This window comes from Desmodus rotundus, chromosome 4 (genome assembly GCF_022682495.2).
Source record: "Desmodus rotundus isolate HL8 chromosome 4, HLdesRot8A.1, whole genome shotgun sequence".
Classification (NCBI taxonomy): domain Eukaryota; kingdom Metazoa; phylum Chordata; class Mammalia; order Chiroptera; family Phyllostomidae; genus Desmodus; species Desmodus rotundus.
In genome coordinates, this window is record NC_071390.1 from 20,912,584 (window position 1) to 20,927,487 (window position 14,904).

Here is a 14,904-nt window from a genome sequence, read left to right on the forward strand (position 1 = left end):
CAACTGGTTTAACAGGCTAGGGGGGGTGGTTAATTTAGGGAGGAGGTGAGTTGACGGGTTGCTACAAGAATTGGGATAGTGGTCCTTTCCCAGGTTGAGATAGGGGTGGGGGGAAGCATAACAAGGGTCCAGAGTAAGGCTGCGGTCTCAAGAGAGAGCATGGGTGGGGGTTGGGGGGGTCAGCAGTCTCTTTTCCCTCCCAGTTCGTGGCTGGGGTGGAGAAAGAGCTACACCTCACAGCCCACCCAGACTCCGCCTCCCCGAGTCCCGGCTCCCGCTCCGGCTCGTCTACGGCTCCCAACTCAGCAGCGCCGGGAGGACAGACACACAGTGCGAGTCTTCGCCTCCTATCTCTCCCCCTCGCTCTCCTTCTCTGGGGTCTCTGCCACCGTCTCCTTTTTTAAAAGCTGCGTCACATGCTTGCCGTTCCTTGAACGCTCCCGGCCCCTAGCAGCCCGCCCGCCCGCGGCGCGGCGCACGCACGGCGTCGCTCGCTGCGCGCCCGCCCGGGTCACTTTGACACCGCTCTCCCCTCCCACTAGCAGGCAATTAGCATATTAATAAAGCCCGGCCCAGCCCCGCTAAGGCCGGAGAGCGGGCGCCTACGGTAGCGGGAGGGAGGAGTGGGAGACGCGAGCGAGCGGCGGCGTTGGCAGCGGGAGCTCACAGACACGCACACGCGCACACACAGACACACACTCGGGGGACGCACACCCGCGCGCACACACGCAGAGGCAGCTCGCCTTCCTGCCTGGCTTCCTTCCTGTCTGCTCCGCGCCTGACAGGCTCCTCGCTGCAGCTAGGGCCCGCCCGCACAGGGCAGAGGCCGGGCCTGGCCGGGCCGGCGGCGAGGGCAGCGGGGGCCGCAGGCAGCGGCGGCGGCTCATGCCCGGCTTGTCCCCGCGCGGGGCGGGCACCGTGACTCGGCTGGGCCCCCAGCGGCGGGCGATGTGAAGATGTCAGTGGGCTGTGCCTGTCCTGGTGAGTGGGGCGCCCGGCCGCCCGGCCCCTCCCTCCCTTACCCTCTCCGAGGATCCCTCACCCCTTGTTTGGCGAGAACTTGTGTGTGGGGCGTCGATGGCATGGCGGAGGTAGGGGGCTGTGAGAGGTATGTGGGACCTCAGTCCGGGGGGAGGGTTTTCCCCAACTATGTAAATACGTAGCAGCCTGGAGGCGCGGGGTGGGGGTGCTGGGGGTAGCTCGTGTGTAGATTTTAGGAGGGGGGGGAACAGGCTACTTGGGGAGGGGTTTGGGGGGCTGAAATTCCCAGAATTCCAGAGTGTTAGCCAATCAGAAGTGAGTCTAGACTTTTGACCCCCCCTCAGGTCACCATAGAGTTGTGATTGGCTGGTTTGGGTTGCCCCCCCCCCCTGCTGCCTATTCCCTCTTACAGATCCTGTGACACCCCCCTCCAGGTTGTTTCTGAGGGCCGTGTTTTGGGGGAGGGATTAATTGGGCCCCATCTTCCCCCACCTTCAGATTTTCCTGCCTGTTGCCAGGGAAGGTTGGCTCTCTTGAGGGACAGGAGGTACTCCGGGAGGGGGCAGATAATTGGGCCCTAGGGTCTGGCATCACTGCCCTGTGGGAGAGGGAATGTGGCAGCCCCAGGTAAGCTAGGGACAAGAGTGATTTGTGAGAGTTGAGTTGAGGGGAGCAATGCTTGACCCCAAAGGGAGAACTTGAGAAGAACTTAGGCTCAGATCCCTGCCTCCCCCAAACAGAGCTCTTGCCAGTGACAGCCTGGATCTGAGTTTTTTCCTGGGGAGGGGAAGGCCCTCCCTCTCTGCCAGGGTGAAAGAGAGGCAATGTGATTGTAGAGGTAGTTTTCAGAGGACCTCAGAACACTGTCTGTCCACATCCCCAGGACCCTGGGTTCTTACATTTCTTTTTTTTAATTGACTTGTAGAGAGGTTGCGAGGGAGGAGAGAGAGACACACACGCACACACAAAGAGAGAGAGAGAAACATAGATTTGTTGTTCTACTTATTTATGCATTCAGTGGTTGATTCTTTTATGTGCCCTGACTGGGGATCGAACCTGCAACCTTGGTGTATTGGGTTGATGCTCTAACCAACTGAACTACCCAGTTGAATTATTTGCAGGCCCCCCTCCTGTCCCAGGCTGGAGTTAGCTTTCTTCTTTTCTTCTGAAAGTCAGGTGTCCCTGAATCTAGCTTGGTTTGGGTCCTTTGCTCCTCTAGATTCCCTGCTTTCTGGGAGGCCCACACCCCACAAGTGCCCCCCCCCCCCCAGTCCTCAAGGGAAGCTGCTAGTGAGGAAGCTTCCTTGAAAATCATGTGAGCCAGGCCAAGCTGGTCAGGGTACACACTTAAAGTGCCTGCTGAGGCTGACGTTTAAGGGGCCCAGGGCCCAGAGGGTGGGCTAGTAGAGCCTGAGGATCCTGGAATATCTGGGTGTGGGAACCCCTGGCTCCTGCTGCAGAGGGTGGGGGAGAGGAGAGGAAAGAGTTTACTAAGTTGGAATCTTGCCTGGCCCCATCATTCCTCCTCATAACCAGCTTGGTGTGCATATTTGTGTGTGTATTTTTTTCAAAGAACGGCCCCATGCTGGGTACCTTGTTTGGATCCATCCATGCTCTGAGTCTACCCCGTGGCCTTGATCCTCCACTGCCTCACATGAGCATAGTAGGAACTAAGGCTCTGAACAAGCCAGAGGCCTGAGTCTTACATTTTGAATCTTAGTTCCTACAAATAGTGGGTAGGAGGTGTGTGGAGGGGTTGTCAGGTTGGAGGTAGATGAGAGGCTGGCCCTGAAGTTGAGGCAGGGTGCCTGGGTCCAGCAGAGAAGGGAGAAAATTTCCTCCTCAGCCTGTCTGGGAGCAGCATGGGGCCGGGAAGAGGACTTGTGCACAGGGTGTGTGGGGAGGGGGGGAGGCATCTTTAGTTAGCACTCCAAAAGGTATGTTCTGTTTGTGTGTCTAGTGGCCCGGGTGGGGGAGAGGGGGCAAAAGATGGCTAAGAGTGGGAAATCTTTTTACCCAATGTGAAGAAGTCTTATGGATTGATGCCACAGAGGATGGATAGAGGTTAGACTTAAAGGAGAACCACATGCAGAGAGGCTTGAGAGTGGCCTGGGGGTGGGGAATGGTAGTAGTTGGGGTGAGAGAGGAGACCAGGCTTGCATGGGTGGGTGGGAGCACATGGTTGAACACAAGGGCATGTGCAGTCCAGGTCCAAAGACTCCCCCCAACTGAAGCAGCCCTAGGGTGGGCGCCCAGGCGCCCTGGCAGGCCGCCCGCCTGCTGCCTGCCTGCCTGTCTGAGTCTCTCCTTTGTGCTCTGCTGTCTCCCAGCTCCTCCTCCTCCTCCCCCAGCCCAGCAGAGACAGCACATGCCCCACACATGTGACTGAGGGAAGCCAGAGCACACACAGACCCACACACATGCACACGCAGAAGGAACACCACAAGATATACACATACACCCCCCCCCCCCAACTCCCATAGTGCTCCTGGGGCGGGGAATGGCTTCTGGGGCTTTGGTCAGGAGCAGATAGAACCTTTGCTAAGGGACATCACCCTGGATAGGGCAGGTTGCTGAGGGGGCCAGGGCCTGTCTGGGGCAGCATGTGGCTCAGAAGGGTTAAGGCAGGGAGGAGTAGGGGGAGGGGAGGGAGGCAGCAGTGGTGGCGGCTGGGAGCCAGGAGAAGAGGATGGCAGAGCGCCAGGCCAACGGGAGGCCGGGCACAGACAAAGGAAGGGGGGCAGGCACACTGGAGGCCTGGGTCAGGGAGCCCCAGGGGCCCGGGCAGGGGGCAGTGCTGGTACCTTATCCTGAAGGCTGCTGCCCTTCAAAGTCCTCACCTCCAGGAGGGGTGCTCTCCCTGTACTCTATCCTCATCACCTTTGTCCTTCTTTGATGCCCCCTGCTCATCCCCACCCCAACTATTAGGGCTTTCTAATTCAGACTTGCTTTCTTTAGCGGGACCTCTTCTGCCCCTGTGCAAGTGGGGAAATTAAGTCAGAACATAGAGAGGGTCAGACTTGCTGGAGAAGGAAGTAGGAGGGTCCCCATTTCGAATGATATGCCAGAGTCTTGGCATGTCTGTCATCTTGGTATTTAAGGTCCCTTCCCCCCGAAATTTGAGGAGACAGACTGGGTGGGGGTTTTGCGCCCTGAATTGGGAGGCAGAAGCCAGAGCACACACCTATACCCCTTCCCATGTAGACAGTCATTTCTGGGCCTGGGATGGCCATTCTTTGGAGGGGGAGAGAGTAGGAACCACTGCAGTGCCCCAGGGCTGGGCTTAAATGAGTCTGGTTAGAAATCCAGAGCCTCAGGCCTTTCTGTCTTATTATAATGTGTTCTAGTTAGGCTAATATTTGGCCCTATGTGCTGTACTTTTGAGATACTGCCTGTGAATGCACTTTGGAAAGTTTAAAGATACCAAACAAATGACAGGAATTGTCAGTAGTGGGGGGGGGGGCGTTGGTTATCTTAGAGTTGGGCTGTAAACTTGGGTCAGTGAGAATGTCTCAAGGCCTGGTATAGGTAGTACGTTGTAGAGTCTGGCTGAATCTCAGAGATTTTGGTATGTTTGTGAAAGCCTGGGTGTATTGTGGCCGGCCATGACGGAGAATGGTGTGCAGGTTTCGGGAAGGGTGGTAGTTTATGGGGTTAGTGCCTGGGTAACACATGGTCAGGATGTGTGTGTAATAGCCTGTCCCAGGTTCAGGAGGCATATAATGCACTTTTGGTGTGTCTGTTGGGGTCGGGGCATGCATGTCACTAGTCCCAGTGTGTATGGGTGTCAGGGTCTGACACAGACTGTGTATGTGTGTGCATCTTGGGTTTGGGTTTATTTAGAGTTTGAGGTACGTATCACTGGTTGAAGTATGTTTCAGGTACTGATTTATGTAAAGTGAGATGTGTTACTTACATGTGGAGGGTGTTCACAGAGCCAGGTGCAACATTCTTAAGGCACAGCCAACTGGTGTAGAAGTCAGGAGAAATCCTGTCCTGGGGCTGTGAGTGTACATGGTGGGGGTGGGCAGGGAGACTCAACCTGCAATGAAGTAGGAGGTTATGTGCTGCCCCCTTCAGAGAGAGAGAGAGAGAGAGAGAGAGAGAGAGAGAGAGAGAATGTGTGTGTGTGTGTGTTTCTTTTTTCCTGTCCAGGGAGTAGTGCCCGGACTACCCAAGTTTTAGAAACACCCCCTCTCTTGGGAATGCCCTCCGCAGTGGAGAAGAGCTCCTACCCCAGTAACCACACACCTTTTTTCCCACAGGGTGGTGGGGAGGACTTTTAACCCACAGGGTGGTGGGGAGGACTCAGCAGCAGACCAGGCCCCCTTCTGGGGATCCTTGGTTGGGCAAGTTTGCTTTCCCTAGCGCTGACAGCGCCTCTTTCCCTTGCACCCACGTGTCTCCGGTGGTGGTGGCTGCGGTGGGGGAAGGAGCTTCCTGCTGAGGCAGATCTAAGTCAGGGATGGGAACTTGGCTGGGTTGGGGGCCCAGGAGCCTGGCGTGTCCTCGTCCCACCAATCAGTTGTGTATAGGCTGAAGTCAGAGTGTATCTCTGTCAAAAATAACCCCCTGGAGTCCCCCCCCCCCCCCCCCCCCCCCCGCTAGTTGCTCTGGAATTTCACCAGGGGCTGAAGCCCAGGGTGGCAAGAGAGATTTGGGGCACGTTTGGGAGGTGGTTTGTAGGTACTGGGAGTCTCCAGAGAGGAGAGCACCCTTCTCCATCCCTGCCTGTGGCTTTGGCTCCCCTGCTCACTCCTGAGCACCACACCTGGGGCTTGGAGCGAGCATGTCAGTTCCTGGCCCCCACAGGCCTCCCCTCCACCCAGGTCTCTCCAGGCCCAGTCTATTTTGTTTCCATCTCTCCATCCCAGTCTCTCCCAGTCTCTTTCTCTCTTTTGTTTTTCTCAGCAGTCCTCCCTGCCTGCTTGCCTCTCTTGCTCCCGCGCCCTCCCTTTCTCCCTCTTCCTCTTCCCTGGCTGGGAGGGGGCGGGGCCGGTGGGGGCAGCTCCACCCTCTGCCCGCCCTGGGGCCTCATTCTGAGAGGCTCCGTGAGCGAGCGGGGAGGGAAGGAAAGAAAGGGAGAAAAGGCTGGGAGCTGGTGGGCGCTGCGTGTGTCTGTGCGTGTACGATTGTGAGTGAGTGTGAGTGCCGGGCCCTGCCTGGTCTGCTGCCCAGGCAGAGGGGCCTGGTGGCCTGGGGAGGGCAGGCGGGCTGCTTGGAGGTAGAGGCAGCGCGAGGCGGCAGCGGGTAGAGCCGAGGAGGAGGAGGAGGAGGAGAGAGGAAAGAGCGGAGCAGCCATTGTTGAGGGAAACCTTGCAAACAAAGAAGGCTCCAGACTCCCCGCGGCCCCCCGCCCCCCAGGCCGGCCCCCTGGCCCCCGACCCCCGGCCCAGTGGCCATTGTAACTTTCCCCCGGGGCTGTGGCCGCCGCGGGGCAGGCCAAGGCTGTGCGTGCAAGTCTTTGTGCGGCCCACGGAGTGGAGCTCCCAGCCAGGCCTGCCCGTCCCACTCGGGACATGAGCGGCTGAAGTTGCCCCCCCCCCCTCAGTCCTCACCCCTGCCAGGGCCCTGGTGGGCTTCCAGTCGTTCCCGCACCTCTCCTGGCCCCCTCAGTTCTCCCAGGTAAGTCTGGGCACCCTGCAAGCCTGTAGGGGGTGGGTAGAAGGTCCTGGGTCTGGCCCTGGCCTGGTATGCTGGCTGGGGGAGAGGTGCCTCTCAGCTTAGAGAGGCCAGGGCTCCCAGGCCTGCTGACCTCTGATCAGCCCCAAAAGGGAGGCAGGCTGGTTACCATGGAAATGCCCAGCTGGAGCTGCTCCCCTCAGTCCTAGGATGCAGCTTCCATCCTGGGAAAACTTTACTAGTTCTGGGCTCTTCCTCTCTTCTCCTTCCTAAGGGTTCCCAGATTGCTAGAGGTGGGAGGGGGGCTATGTCTGACTCCAAGGCTGGATGACACGGCCCTTTCACCCCCGCCCCCACTTTTCCCCTCTACCCCTGCTGCTGTGGACAGGCGGCAACAGGGACAGATGGTCTGGGTGGTGTTCCCTCCCCTTCTCTTCTCACTCTCAAGCCCTTGTGCCGGGGCTACTGGGAGTTGCCATGCCTCCTGAGAGATGCTAAGGGTTTTTACGTCCATTCACTAGAGGTGTAAATCAAGGCCATAGAGCTTTGGATTTTTGCCCCTCAGAACTGTTCCCTGGGCCCAGACAGTGCCTTTTAGTTCACTAGTGCGAAATTGAAGCTCTGAAACTTCTTTCAGAGTTAGAGAGGAATCCAGGTACCCTGCCTCACTTGTTTTTAGGGTCTTGAGCTGACACAGTTCTTCAAGTGGCCCTGAAACTGAGGGTCAAGGGCAGTGATGCTTTCGGGGGAAGGATGGCCTAGTCAAGCCCAGGTCTGAGCATCTAGACTCTTGGGTTCATTGCCCAGGCCTGGCCTCTGGTGAGCTGCATGAACTGTGGCTTCCTACATGGCATTGGTCTACCTGTTGGTGGAGTTCAGAGACGTGGGGCTGGGTGGGACTGTCTCTTTCTTGAGGGCACAGGCTCCTCATTCAGTCCAGGCAGGCATGTGAAGGCTGTGTGTGCCGTGCTGGGAGCATATGGATGTGAACTGCGAGAGCTCGTGCGTGGGGCGAGGGCCTGTTTTGGGCACAGCGATCCTGCCTGGGGCTGCTGGGTTCCAGCCCTTGGTAGGCATGTTGGGGCGAGCTGAGGGTAGAAGCCTGCTCAGCAGGATGAGGCACACACATGTGCAGGTACACACAGGCTCTGACTCTTGGCACCTTCAGGGACTATGTAGTGAAGGCCTCTCTGGGACCCTCCTTTTGCCCATATTGTGAGGAAGGTTCCCTGGGGAGAGAATTAAATGACACACATTGGCACAGGGTCTTCCTTTGTCTCTTCCCCCAGAGGAACAAAGTAGATTTTGTGCCTAAATTGGGGAGGAGGCTAAGACACAACTAATACAGCTACCCTTCCAAATGCAATCAAGTTTGGGGACGTGAAGAAGCGACTATAACTGGGATCAGGACCTTTGGAATGGTGCCTCAGTTTTCCCTCACCTTGGAGGGTGGGGGGAAGATAGCATTGCAGGGGTACTTGGCTCATACCCAGCTATGAATATAACGCTCCTTCCAGTCAGGTGATACAGTACACCAGGAACTGCATGCGTCTAGGTGAGGGGAGAGGGGACATCCTGCACATGCACAGGTACAAGTAGAGATCCCTGTCCAGTTACCACTTGCCTCCTAGACTGAGACCCCAGAACCTAGCCTCCTTCCCGGGCCTCCTCTTTTCCTTTTATAAGTAGACTGAGATCCAGTGGAGGCCCCTCTACCTCCCTCCCGCACTATAAGTCTTAGAAGACAGAATGGGTTAAGGCTTTGGGTTTCTGGTTTGGAGACAATACTAGACTAGTGGTGGGTGTGGGAGAGGGGGTTGGGCTGATAAGGGAGTGGCCGTTGGTGGGGGGGATAGTCAGAAGGCCCAACTGGTTATCTGGTGGGCTGCACCCAACAGGCACCCCCCCCCCCACCCTTTATCTTTCCATCCCTTGCCCTCCTGAGACCCTGGGTGTGGAGGAGGGGCAGGGAGTTGGCTAAATCCCCTCATTTCTCCCACAACTTGATCTCCAGAGGTCAAAAGAAGGGTAGGAATACTTCAGGGTATGGGAATCAGAAGGTCTGGGCCCAAGTCCTTAGCTCTATGATCTTGACAAGACCCCTTGAGCTTTCAGTTGTCCATCTGTAAAATGGGAATGCTGTAGTCGGTCCTGCTGCCTCACACCATGGTGGTGCTGATGGAACAAAATAATGTAGCTGAGCCCTGACTGGTGTGGCTCAGCAGGTTGGGTGTTATCCTGCAGACTGAAACGCTGGTTCCATTCTCGGTCTGGGCACATGCCTGGGTTACAGGCCAGGTCCCTGGTTGGGGGCATGCAGGAGGCAACCAATTGATGTTTCTCTTGCACATCGATGTTTGTCTCCCTCTCTTTCTCCCTCCCTTCCCCTCTCTCTAAAAATAAATAAATAAATCTTTAAAAACAATAATGTAGTTGAAAAGGGGGTTTATTAAAATTAGATTCTAATGTTTGGGTATTTATTCTGTGGTATTGGCATTTCTTCCCAGCTTCGATTCTGTCATCCAGACCTCAGCCACATGAAGAAATAAGGTCTTGGGTATTGGGGCTGGGTACTTCTAGTTTCTTAATAAAACAAGATTGGAGCCAGATTTAAAAGCAGAGGTAGGTGCTCCTTAGGGTAGTCCCCCTCCCCTAGTTCTCCCCTACTTCTCTCTGGCTCCAGGAGACCAGTCCCTGTTCACCCAGTCTAGCTAACTTCAGGTGAGCTCCCAAGAGGGACTTAGGTCACCTTTTTTCTTCCCTTTCCCTCCTAGGTTGTTCCTCAAAGTCATTCAAGCTGTACTCGCCGAAGGAGCCCCCGAACGGCAACGCCTTCCCCCCCTTCCATCCCGGCACCATGCTAGATCGGGATGTGGGGTGAGTCTTATTCACTTCTCACCCCTTTTCCAGATGGGATCCTGCCTAAAAAGGGGAGGGAGTTACACCCCCCAATAATTCCTGTCTTCCACCCCCATTCTCATAGCCTCTTCCCTTACACAGCCCAACCCCCATGTATCCGCCTACATACCTGGAGCCGGGGATTGGGTAAGTGGAGTCCAGTGGGGTGGGAGGTACTTTCCATTACATGGGTGAGGGTAGACATGGGGGGTTTGGGGAGGCTCTGCTCCTACTAACCTCCCTTCTTTACTTATCCCAGGAGGCACACACCATATGGAAACCAAACTGACTACAGAATATTCGAGCTTAACAAACGGCTTCAAAACTGGACAGAGGTATCCAGAGGAAAGAGCAGGGAGAGGGCCAGCCGGGCACCCCAGTGGGATGTCTTCTGACACAAAAACACCTCTCCCTGTGCTCTTAGGAGTGTGACAATCTCTGGTGGGATGCTTTCACAACTGAGTTCTTCGAGGATGATGCCATGTTAACCATCACTTTCTGCCTGGAGGATGGACCAAAGAGATACAGTGAGTGGCTTCTGGGGGTTCTGCCAGTTCTGCTGTGGGAGTGTCCTTCCAAAGTCTGGGAGTGGGTATTTGTTCCAGGGTATCTGTTTTGGCAGGAGTGGCATCTGCCTGACCCCTTTTAAGGTCCTACTGTTCTGAAGAGTCTGTCCCTTCTCTACAGCCATTGGCCGGACCCTGATCCCACGCTACTTCCGCAGCATCTTTGAGGGGGGTGCTACGGAGCTATACTATGTGCTTAAGCACCCCAAGGAGGCATTCCACAGCAACTTTGTGTCCCTCGACTGTGACCAGGGCAGCATGGTGACCCAGCACGGCAAACCCATGTTCACCCAGGTCAGCAATCCAGATGGATGTGGAATGCTGAAGCACCTGAGTCTGATTCCCTTCCTCCTTCCCAAACTGTACTCAGCTGTTCCCCAGGGAGGCATCCTGGGGCGTGTCCAGATAAGAAGGGGGCAGGGGTGCCACCGCATTCAGCAGGCATTTACTGAGCTTGTATATGACCATATTCTGGGCCACAGGGGTACGTACACCAGTGAGGAAGAGTCTGCCCTCATTGGAAGCTTATAGCAGATGAGGGTATCACTAACTACATGGGAGAGGACAGGATTGGTCAAGCATTTCTACTCAGTTTGTGCTGTGTATAGGGGTCATGGGTGTAAAAGTTATGTGAGGGGGTAGTCCATACCAGTTTTACACCCAGATTTAGGTGCAGGTGGCAAAAGTATATGTGGCGGGGGAGTTGTGAGCAAATGCGGAACAGGTACACTTTCACGTATGGGGGAGGGGCAGAGCTGTGACAGCCTTGTCTTCAGGTATGTGTGGAGGGGCGGTTATACCTGGAGTTCATGTTTGATGATATGATGCGGATAAAGACCTGGCACTTCAGCATCCGGCAGCACCGGGAGCTCATCCCCCGCAGCATTCTTGCCATGCACGTGAGTGTGGCAGAAACCAAGGCGAAAGGGGGAGGGCAGACAGCGGGGAGGGCAGAATAAGGTCTCGTGTCCTGACAGTGACCTTAGAGGGTTAGAGTTTCTGCACCTGAAAAATGGATTTCGTAATAGCCCCTCTTCTCTTTCGGGAGTGTCACGCGCTCAGATGATAGGGCAGATGAGCAAGTGCAGCCCAGGTGCTAGCATTGTTGTCTTTCTCCCCCTCTAGGCCCAGGACCCCCAGATGTTGGATCAGCTCTCCAAAAATATCACACGGTGTGGGCTGTCCAATTCCACTCTCAACTACCTCCGAGTGAGTCTGATCACTCAGTCTCTGCCCCTCCCATTGACTGAGCTCCGTGTCTCTCCCCTGACAAGCCCCCTCCTGGTCTCCCCACAGCTATGTGTGATACTCGAGCCCATGCAAGAGCTCATGTCCCGCCACAAGACCTACAGCCTCAGCCCTCGTGACTGCCTCAAGACCTGCCTTTTCCAGAAGTGGCAGCGTATGGTAGCACCCCCCGGTGAGTGCCTGGGGCCTGTATCTGCTCTTACCAGGATCTGATGCCATCCCCCAAGGCTGTATCTGTCTCCTTGTGAAGCCCCGTCCTTGCTCTTGGGTCTGCAAGACTGGGATCAGGGTAGGCTCAGGCTCCTTAGGAGCCAGGATGGAGAGCCAGGGGCCCAGCACCCTGCCCCACCTGAGTCTCCTTTCTCTGACACAGCGGAGCCCGCCCGGCAGCAGCCCAGCAAACGGCGGAAACGGAAGATGTCAGGGGGCAGCACCATGAGCTCCGGTGGCGGCAACACCAACAACAGCAACAGCAAGAAGAAAAGCCCAGCCAGCACCTTCGCCCTCTCCAGCCAGGTACCTGTAAGCATCTCGGCTTTCTTCTCTCTTCTGGGCTCCCCTACTGCTGACCCCTGACTCTTGACTCTGTCCCAGTGTGAGCTCACCAGCAGGCATAGAAGTAGAGACAGTTTTCCCAGTGTGCTCTGCCAGGATGGGCTGACTCCTATCACTGATGAGAGTCCTTGTTAGTCACATGTGTGGTTGTGATCACACAGACTCAGACATAGCAATATAGATGTAAAGGGACAGTCAGCCACGAGAACACACGGACGTTCAGGACAGACAGCTGGGAGCACACAGGCCATCGGAGACACAGACACTCACTCGCAGAGGGACGTGCAGCCTCACTGTGTGTGTCTAGACTACATGAACATGCACACACTTCCCCCATTGGTGTCTTTGATCTGCTCCCTCTCTCACATGTGGACAGAAGTTTAGGAGCCCCCTAAAACTTTGGGAGAGGGACTAGGGAGCTTGGGGAGTAGACTGACTTTTTCCCAGAATCTAGTGGATGTGCATTACAGAGCATGATGCTCTGCAGTCCTTCAGTGGGAAGGACTCCAAGGGCTGAGGGTGTCAGAGGAGTTGATGTTTTAAATTGGGGTATGAGAAGGGGGTGGGGGTGTTGAGTTTTCTGGGTGGGTATTGGGGCTCTGGGGGTTTCTGCTGCCCTGGGCTGGGCGAGCCCCTGCCCCGATTATGTTTGGGGACCTCCGCCACTCTCAGGATGTGATGGTGGTGGGGGAGCCCACCCTGATGGGCGGGGAGTTCGGGGACGAGGACGAGAGGCTCATCACCCGGCTGGAGAATACCCAGTTTGACGCAGCCAACGGCATTGACGACGAGGACAGCTTTAACAACTCCCCTGCCCTGGGCGCCAACAGCCCCTGGAACAGCAAGCCTCCATCCAGCCAAGAAAGCAAATCGGAGAACCCCACATCACAGGCCTCCCAGTAAAGGCTTCACCAGGGCCACCCAGTGCTCTGCCTGCCTGCCCCACCTCTTGAAGCCCCAGGGAGCAGAAGACAGAATGAAGAGACTGAGCATCTAAAATGGGCAGCCTCCATCCACCCACTTCAGGGAGGAACTGGACTCACTGGGGGCAGGTGCCAAGATTTGCCCCGCAGTGGCTCTGGGCTGGGCCTGGCCTCTGCAGAGCCTTTTGGGGGAAGGAGGTACTCATGTGGATGTCTGCGTGGACCCTGGGCCTCTGAGAAATGTCCTGACCAACCCCCAGAGCATTTGCCTCCATCCTTACCCCATGGGTTCCCCATCCTCCTGACTCTACCCCCTTCAAGCCTGGGGTTGTCTATCCCCACAGCCCCTAGGGACTTAAAGTTATGGCGCTTCATTGAGTGCCCCTCCCCAGACCCTCCCCCTAGGTGGCTGGAAGTAGAGGGGTAATGCTCTGGGCTCCTCCTCTCTTCCACCACCTATCCCAGCTCCAAGTTTTTAAAAAAATAATATTAAAAATGTAAGTTAAAAAAGTCACTCATGTCCCCCCTCTTCCCCTTATTAAAAGTCCAGCTACCTCCCTATGCCTGGCAAATGGGGGGTTTAGGGCCCAGGTGGAGGTGAGCATATCGGTAGGGTAGCGGGGGAAACGTTACCATTTTATATAGTTTGAGAGCTTCAGACCAAGGAGACATTTCGCCATCTCTCTTCCCTTTTCCTCTGGGATGACTGGAGTTGGGGAAGGCATGCCATGGGGTAGGGGGCCATTGCTTTGGAACAGCTCCCAGCTGTTGTCTCTGTTTCCCCATCCTCCAGGACGCTCGTAACTCCCTCACTCCCAGCACCGCCGCCTCCCTGCCGGCCCCCGCCCTGTGTGTGTATTCTTTACAAGCCCTCCAGTAAAGCAGCTGTCTTGGATGGAGGAGGGGAGGCTCCCTTCCTCAGGGAGAATGGAGGGAAGGCGCAGCCCTGTTTGTCACTGTGTTTTTGTTTTGTCTCAGTTGGGTAGGCATGGGGTAGGGGAAGGGCTCATCCACTCTGTCCAGTACTCTCTTCCTCCGGTCCCTCAGATTGCGAATCTAGTCCTCCCCTGCCCTCCACAGAGGGGAAGGAGCCACTGGGTGCCCCCCTCTAAGCAGGGAGCAATAGGGCTCTGTTCCTCAGCTGAAGTAGAGGGTGCTCATCTCCCAAATGCCCTCTAGTCCTTGTTCTCATAGAAGGAAGGGGAAAGCAGCCAGAACCCTCAGCTGTGTTGCAGTTGGACACGTGGAGGTTCTGGGCCCAGGGCGAGGCCACGAGTAGGGCCCAGCTCTGGCTTTGTTGCCTTTTCCTGTGGCGAGTTCTGGAAATGCTAGTACCACCTATCTTCCCAGTCTTTCTTCTGGATTCTGGGGCTCTCTGCACTCTGTTTCCTTCACTCTAGTTGCCACTGCTGGAGGGGTGTTGTGTCAGGAGCTGAGGGAAGGGGTTGGGAAGAGGGATGGCCCACCCCAACTGTAATGCCTTTTTTTTCTCCATTTGAGTCATGTATGGTACCGATCAATAAAGAGACTTTTCAGTTTGAGCGTGTCTTGGTTGGTCATTGATGCTCAGTGATGACTCAGCCCAAGACAGTCTTCCCCTGCTCCTGCAGTCCTAAGACCAGCCATTGGGGAGGAGGTGTGAGTTGGGCTTACGGCCTCCCCTTCACTCCCATCTGACATTTCCCCTTATTATTCTGGTGTTGCTCCTCAGATGTCCCAGCCTGGCCCCTGCTCCCTCAAAAGTTCACTTCCCACCCCATTCCCACCCTCCACTGTTCCTCACTCCTGTCATGGGGTTGCCAGACAGGTGACCCTCCTGAGGCAGGGTTCCTGGGATAGCCTCTCCTGGATTAGGTGTTGGGGGTGGGGTGGAGAATGGCGTCTTTGCCTCCGAGAGTACTCTAAAGGAGTTTTGGTGGTTAGAGTGCCTGGGAGGCTCAGTCAGTGAGATTCCTGCCCGTACTGGGGAGGCTGAGCAGCCCAGCTACCTAGAGGGAAGTCAGAGAGTAGCGGGATTATCTATCTCCTTGCTGCCTTTGGGTGAGGGCACAGAGGGAGAGAGGAGGATACCTAAGGGCTCTTGCTAGGGGGCAGCCTGAAGCTCCGTGGAA

The 14,904-nt window shown here is 56.1% G+C and overlaps 1 protein-coding gene across 4 annotated transcripts; it reads left to right on the forward strand.

Annotated features, from left to right (window-relative positions):
• The first annotated feature begins 543 nt into the window (after positions 1 to 543).
• LDB1 (LIM domain binding 1) lies at positions 544 to 14,334 on the forward strand. Of its 4 annotated transcripts, none has more exons than XM_024555703.3 (11): positions 544 to 981; positions 9,378 to 9,480; positions 9,604 to 9,648; positions 9,761 to 9,836; positions 9,926 to 10,028; positions 10,189 to 10,361; positions 10,844 to 10,966; positions 11,193 to 11,276; positions 11,364 to 11,487; positions 11,689 to 11,831; positions 12,543 to 14,334. In XM_024555703.3, exons 1-11 carry the CDS (start codon positions 957 to 959, stop codon positions 12,771 to 12,773), a joined length of 1,230 nt encoding a protein of 409 aa, XP_024411471.2. In that variant the 5' UTR covers positions 544 to 956; the 3' UTR covers positions 12,774 to 14,334. The 4 variants fall into 4 exon arrangements, with proteins under 4 accessions (XP_024411471.2, XP_024411470.2, XP_053778687.1 ...); XM_024555702.3 differs by having other exon boundaries at positions 546 to 981; positions 11,689 to 11,837; XM_053922712.1 differs by lacking the exon at positions 544 to 981 and adding an exon at positions 6,042 to 6,606 and having other exon boundaries at positions 11,689 to 11,837.
• The last annotated feature ends 570 nt before the right edge of the window (positions 14,335 to 14,904 follow it).